Raw genomic sequence first — 7,504 nt, 5'->3', positions numbered from 1 at the left:
TTGTTAACAAACCTGGCGCTCAATCCGTCCCCATTTCTTTTCACATAGCCGGTAAATAAATTAACAGCGTGCAAGGCAATCAAAGAAAACGTTACCGTAATTAAGCATCTTTAATAGAAATCCAGCATTAGAGGAACAAATGACAACACTAAAAAAAGGAAACAGGATAGCATTCATGAAGGGACGTGAACGCTCCATGATAAGCGACACGTTTGTCAACCTTTACCAAAGAAGACAGTTTCCGCATTGAATATGATATTACATCTGTATTTATCAAAGTGTAAACGTTCCCCTTCAGTCATAACAGGAGGTGTAAATATGAGGCACAGCCAACGGAAAGATAATTGAACATATACTTAAACGTTTCGAACCGTATTTTCAGTGTAGCAACGAACTTTCAAAATAATTACTGCAGAAGCCTGACTAAATCGAGAACAGATTCGATTCACAGACATAAAAAAATCTGGCAATTTGAAGAGGAAATTTTGATTTTGTTTTTCAAGAGGACAAATGTAGACAATTAAGTAATTATTAAAAAGACAAATTACTCACGTTATGTACAATAAATTAGAAATATCGCATTCTTAAACAACTTTAATGTTTTTTTTGCAAGCATTCTCCTCTGGAATTTTCGCCACTTACAAAGAGTGGACGAATATTACAAATATATAAGAGGGATTTGAGGCATGCGCAAACAATGTAAACATTTGAACCTGAAATAGGGTGTGACGCTGTGCATCGAGTGTCTGTACTTCTCTTCGCAAAGTCTTGTATTGGACAAGAGGCTTGCCTGGCTTCAACGCCGAAGTCTTGTTTATGGCCCGCCCATAAAACTGCCACCGCACGCCATTTAAATACGAAGACACTTCAAATATCATAAAACAAGATGACCTTCTAACATGGCCTTTTTCATCAACTCTCAGATCAATAAAACTGTACATAAACCTAGTGTATGTTTTGTTGAATGATGTTGACTTGTACAGCTCCAAGCGATGACGTTATCAGAAAAATAACATTGATACAGCGATTGAAAAATATTCTTTAAATGTGTTGGCCCTTTCTATAATCGAATGTTGTATTTTGAAATTACTTGCATAGCAGATGGAACATGTTAAGTGTATAAAAATAGAGCGACTTTCTGAAATGCAACAGCTCGTTGAATACAGATTATTTTTCTTTTATTTTCGGTGTGTGGTTCGTTTGTACTAGCATCCGAAATCCGCATCTACTTTAAAAAACAAACGAACAACAACAACAAAGAGGCCCAAAACATGACAGCCCTTGTACGTAGCCTGGGAAGACCAAAGACAGACGCATCGCCTCTGTGACTCACAACAACAAAGAGATCGTTTTCAATCGACATCGTCCAAATAATGAAACAAAGATAATTTATAATGTTTTAAAAATGAGTGCCTGTATCATTAAATTAAGTGCGAGACGATAAGATTACATTTACAACTGTTTTTCAACTGTCCGGTTGGAAATAGATTTCACACTCTAAATGTGCTTATTACTGAGACTAAACCGGGTATATGTATCAACGTGATGTGCCACCTGGTCGATACTAATGGAATTATCGGAAAAGGAAAATCCCCGTGCAAAACACACTGCACTGGTGATTGCGTGTGTCTGAGTGTGTACCGGCGTTATTATTGGCCACGTGAACTACTGGTTTCAGCACTTCCTGCGCATGGATATGAGTGACAAGACCGTAAATACCAAAAAGTGCATGGATAGTTCATACTCTGTCCAAATAAAAAAAAATGAGGATTGTGGTGTTTACCCGTCAATTTCCAAGAAGATAACTCCAAATATACACATGCTTTTCCAAACGTGTTCTTCCGTAAACGCACAAGTAACACAAACAGAACAGAACAGTAATACGTTTTCTTGTTTCCTTTGAGGTTGCAGGTTAATTCACTAAACGTAAAACGCGGAATGCGTGTTCTCTGGGGAGTGAGCGTGGACCAAATCCGTCTGCATGGTGTTTTAAGTGCGTACACACGCTCATGCAAATCCGTTAATCCTTGGGTTGATCCTTGCTCTGTTTCTTCATTTTCATCCTCCGGTTTTGAAACCAGATCTTAACCTGCCTCTCGGTCAGGTTGAGCGCTCTTGCCACCTCGTGGCGCCGGTCGCGCGTCAGGTACATGTTGAACAGGAATTCCTTCTCCAGCTCCAACGTCTGATATTTGGTATACGGGCACCTCTTCTTCCTGGAGGAGCGCGCATGTAACCAGTTGGCAGAGGGGTCATCTGGAGGAAGGACAAGTATGCAAACGAGTCCATTAAAACGAGCAAACAATCAGAAAATTATATTACACACTGCTTGATATTTGCAAAAAAACAGATGGTCTTTGAAACATGAAATTAATTCTGAATTTAAACAAAGCAAGCAGAAAATTAAAACAACGACATGTCTACATATTTTAGAAAGTAGTAAGGTTAGTTGTTTATACACAAATGCTAATTATGAAGACTGTGTTGCAATACCCTATATTTGACATATTTTGGACGTACACGTTTTTAATGATATTCCATATATTTTTAGAGCACGTAACTCTCAAACTCCAAAGTTAATACAGATATTGAACAGATTTTGTGCAAACATGGATCACACAAAACACAGTTATGATACCACATCTCAGTGGAGGTTAAATGATTTACTGAGAGTTGTCTGTTTTCCCTTTTTTCAATTTAAATCTTTAAAAAAAAATCTATTTCAAGTTCCTTCATTTTATTACTTATAATAATGCACTCTAACTTGGCAATTATACCTCAAAGGGGTAAAAGCACAAAAATATTTTGAAGGCTAGTTTAATTGCGGACAAGAAGCATGTGAAGGTAGTAAGGAAAAACATTGAAAAATAAAATTGTTTTCACCTGTACATCCAAGGAGGTGCAGTTTATGGAAAGACTTTAACAAATCAAAATGTAATCTCAACAAAAAAGAAGAAAATGTCAAGGGACCTGTTGTTGTTGGATGTTTGAGCTCTCCACTTTTCCCTAACAGTCAGTCCGTAGCCATCATCAGTTAATACGTCCTAATATGCTGAGTAATCAATTTCCTCCAACATGGCCCAATCGTAAGGTATTGATTTCTTCTCAGGAAAAATAATGCCTGGTAAGGAGGTGAGGAGAAGATGGATGACGAGACCGAGGTGTGCAGCACTTGTGTCACTCGCTAAAGTGGGTGCTTTACAGTCGTGTATAATCACTTCTAGAACAATCCATTACTGTTTAAGATGTGCCACAACCGTGGCTGTCGCCCTGGATGATGGAATGGTCTTGAGGATGGTGCAGTATTGAGAAGATAGGAAAGATTATGACCAATGGGAAAAAAAGGCCGACAGGGAGAATGTGTGCTGGTGATACACTATTCTTGTCTTGAGGTTCTTGTTGCTGTAACGGAAATGTCCAGCTGAGATGTGGCATGAACAGACGCGTAGATGGAAGGACTGATGCTCCCATAAAACAGCCTGCTATTGCCTGTGGCTGTGCAACATGAAAAATTCAATTGCTGACCAATGTGTGTTTTCCCGCACGTGTCCACCATGATGAATGCAGCTTGCATGAAAACAGTGAGCCAATCGCCTATTGGCTTAACATCGCATCCCCTCTCTTGCCACTTTCTCCCTCCGCTTGCAATTTCACCCTAATAGTTCCAGAAATTGACCCCTCGTATATCCCAAGGCACGTTATTACATTTCTCTGTCGTATTTTATCCTGCTCCCTCTCCACCCCAACCCCTTGTACATTTCACCCAACCACCAACAGCAGCACGCCAATTAATGGGGTTGTTCACCCTGTGATAACTTAATAAACTTCAGAGGTAATAATTTTCCCAGCTCTACCGGCAACAGTAACAGCAGCACAAAGATTGAAGTGTAATATCGTAGTTTATTGTGGATGGTTGCCCAGCACCAGTAATGTAAAAATAATCTGTTGCAGGATGTTCAATTTAATTAGTGTGGTGTATTGAAAGGTAGCTCTCTCCTTATGGTCTACTCTACACATATAGTGGCCATTTTGAAAAGTGTGATACCTCTGGGGAAATCACCAAACCTATACCTTTCCAATAAATACCAACTACACCCAGCTCCAGGGGCTCCTTGGTTTATGACAAAGTTCCTTTTGCACGACACTGATACAATGTTAAGTTGGAAGATACATGCTATTGCAGTGTGTGTACATACATATATATATATATATATATATATATATATATATATATATATATATATATATATATATATATATATCACTTCTGTCATGTTATTATAAAAGAATAAAATAAAGAACAGTGACAAAAGAAATATAAAGGGTTCTTTCCAAAACTCACACCGTCTGTAACCCAGAAACACTAGACGCATAAAACAAACTCTAACCAACATTTAACCAAAGATGCACTGGTTACACATTTCAAATTGCAAACATTATGAAAGACTAGAACTATGATGTTCAGAACAGTATGTCTATCAAATCAGTTTACTTTTCAATGCAGCCAAGCAGTCCAGCTGCTGGCAATTGCTACTTACACGAGAATAGTGGTGACTTGCTTGCATTGCAGAAAGAAAGATAATAAGCATCTTCTCCAAAATGTCAAACCATTCCAGAGACCAGGGCAAAACAGCCACAAGTTGACCATAGAGAGCTAGGCAGTCATATGAATATAGATGATTACATAGATATATAGATAAATTATATACAGTAGATATGTATGTGCTACAGTATATATGCCTATGTACATTTAGTGTACATATGTACGCAGACAGACCTGTTATGAACAAAATACCTTGAGTACTGCTCATAACTGACACTCCGTTTGATTCTGCATAATGGGATGGTTAAACCTGCAAGTGGCCCAATCCAGCGCTTGATTTCAGGAGATATTTTTGGATCCATAAATTATTTTGAAAAATAATGTAGGAAAAAAAATAACGTAGGAAAGTCAAACTGAGCCAGCTTTGTCGTTCAACCGATGCATTCAATGTTCAAAATTGATATCAGAGGCCGATCCCTTGAAGGAGGTTTGGTTAAAATGGTATTATTGTAACATGGATCAAATACTGACAGTGATGTAAAATCATCCTGCCTTGAGCACGGATAAAGCATGATTACCAGATTTTCCTTAGCTTAGGTCAACCCCCCCAATATTTACCCATCCATTTTTTTAGCTGGGGTCTATCCCACAGAGGGGTGAGCTGAAAACACCCAAATGACTTTGGCCAAGAGGCTGCTTACTCCAAGGACTTGTCAGTGCCAGTCAGTTGCAAGGCACAATCAAGCATTCACACTCACATTCAAACAATGCGGACACTTTAGATCCTTCATTTAACCTAACATATATGTTTTTTTTTATGTGAGGGGATGCATAGGATCCATGCAAGCAAGGAGAGAAAATGCAAACTCCACACATCAGGTTTTATATGACCCCCAAATGTCAGAACTTTAAGGCAGCCGTGCAGCGAAAATAAGCAATTTTAGGACAGCACCACCACTACTACAATAAATAATAACAATAGAACCAACAATAATCAGAATCATTGCAGCCTTGTAAAAAACACATGACCTTGAAATGGTCAGTTTTAAAATAGTGCTGTGCATTTTATTTTTCTAATTATGTGCATCATGTTGATTTTGTTAATAAAAGTACTGTGTGATAAAGGAACACATATTTTGAATTGAACTATTTCCAACTCTCCAGAATGACGCTAAATGGTCTGGACTTTCTATACCGAAATCAGCTGCTGGCTGTTTATAATTTATGATTACATTGTCTACATCTGGGGAGGTGGCCATTTTGTACAATTTGAACCATGTTCCAGTTCTGATATATTTCATCTGAGCAAAGAAATAAAAATAAAAATAGCCAGGTCGTTTTTGTGATGGTGGTGAAAGACTTAACTTCCCCAAGTGCCTTTTATTTACTTTTTCCAAGGACTATATGGATATAACGTTAGTGCAGTGTGTGTGTGTGTGGGGGGGGGTGTGCTTGTGCGTGTGAGTGAGTGAGTGAGTGAGTGAGAGAAAGGCAGAGAGAGAGAGTCAGAGAGAGAGAGAGATTGTATAATACATTGTATATGTGCAGTAAAAATAGATCTTGAACTGTTTGTTTATTTTATTTTGAGGATTTATAGTTTTCTGGGTTAAAAAATAGCACTTTTGAACACCTCAATCAATGTTATGTTACAATTACAGAGAATGCTGTGTTAATGAAATGACAAACATCAAATACAACATAGCAATCAGAGTCTAGTTCAATTAAAATATTGGACTGTTTCCAGAAATCTTTCACTACATGGACCAACTATCCTATCTTGGTCTTTAAGAAGCTGTAACGGTTAGACAGCACAAAGTGGCATTGGCTCTCCAGCTCTTTGTTCTTGTTTTACAGCAGCATTAAAAGCATTTACAATCCCTCTCCCCAATCATCGTGTGTCTATCGTCAAAGTGCTAGTTCCTGCCCTAATAACTTACTTTGATCTGGGCCCTCTTTGTCTTCGCTCCCCTCGCAAGAGTCGTTATTTTCTCCGAAACTCACACCCGGCATCGCAGCCGGTGGCACCGCGGATCTGTACTCCAGGATGTATGTGGCGCTCTCCAGTTGGCTCTGTCCGCCGATTTTGGGTGGGGTCTCCACGCCAGGATGGCCGGGCTGGGGCTCCACTTTGACCTGGCCGCTCTGACCCGGGCCCGGGAAGCAGTCGGAGCCGCGCGGTGCGCATTCCAGCCACGAGCGGAGGTAGCGCGTGTCCGTAGAAGGGACGTGTTGTGTCGGTATGTACGGGTGGTAGACCGTGGGAAGACCGCTCGGGCCATGGTGGTGTGGGCTGAATGGACTCCAGGGTGATGAGAAGAGCGGAGGCTTCGACTGGAAGCTGCAGGATGGATATGACTCAGGGAGCGGGTGCTCCGATGGTGCTGCCGAGCCGGGCTGCCTTCCACCAGCAGCGGTGGAGCCGGAATATTGGACGCTAGGAAAATGAGCCGGGGCCGGGAGTTCATCGCTCTCTTGACTTATGATGGAGTCCACGTAATAGTTGCTCAGAGTACCAGAAATAGACATTTTCGGACATTATCCGAGAAACACTATACGAGTTCACTAAATGGTGAACAAGAAGACAGACAGAAGATAGAGATTTCCCTCTTTCCCTCTTCTCCTCATCTGCCCTTTGCTATTTTGCCTCTCTCTCTGCCCCCCCCCCCCATTCTACCCCCACTCCCTCCCTCCCTCCCTCTCTCGCTCTCCCCTTTCTTTCTTTCGAAGCAACTTGCTCGCTTGTGAAACAAGTGTTGCAGCCTTCATTCTCAAATAAACGGATTGCGCAATACCAACAAAGGGTTAAAGCTTCTGAGGAGGGTAAATCAATCCCCGATCTCACCCCAATAGATCGCCTTGTCGAATCCTTCATTGATCTTCATGTTCAGTTCTTGCAATCTGAAAATACAGTGGCAGTACCTCTTCGTTGTATGTACTGTAGATGTACATAAAATCGTTAAA

The 7,504-nt window shown here is 40.3% G+C and overlaps 1 protein-coding gene across 1 annotated transcript; it reads right to left on the bottom strand.

Annotated features, from left to right (window-relative positions):
- Positions 1–300: 300 nt before the first annotated feature.
- On the bottom strand, positions 301–7,133 carry hoxb9a (homeobox B9a). Its single transcript, XM_088316931.1, has 2 exons — positions 6,481–7,133; positions 301–2,256 (listed from the first exon to the last, which is right to left on the bottom strand). Exons 1-2 carry the CDS (start codon positions 7,067–7,069, stop codon positions 2,021–2,023), a joined length of 825 nt encoding a protein of 274 aa, XP_088173057.1. The 5' UTR covers positions 7,070–7,133; the 3' UTR covers positions 301–2,020.
- Positions 7,134–7,504: the final 371 nt, after the last annotated feature.

This window comes from Idiotropiscis lumnitzeri, chromosome 15 (genome assembly GCF_059441095.1).
Source record: "Idiotropiscis lumnitzeri isolate Australia: NSW breed Sydney's pygmy pipehorse chromosome 15, RoL_Ilum_1.0, whole genome shotgun sequence".
Classification (NCBI taxonomy): Eukaryota; Metazoa; Chordata; class Actinopteri; order Syngnathiformes; family Syngnathidae; genus Idiotropiscis; species Idiotropiscis lumnitzeri.
Note: the sequence above shows the minus strand (reverse complement) of the source record. Positions and strands in the feature narration are given on the sequence as shown.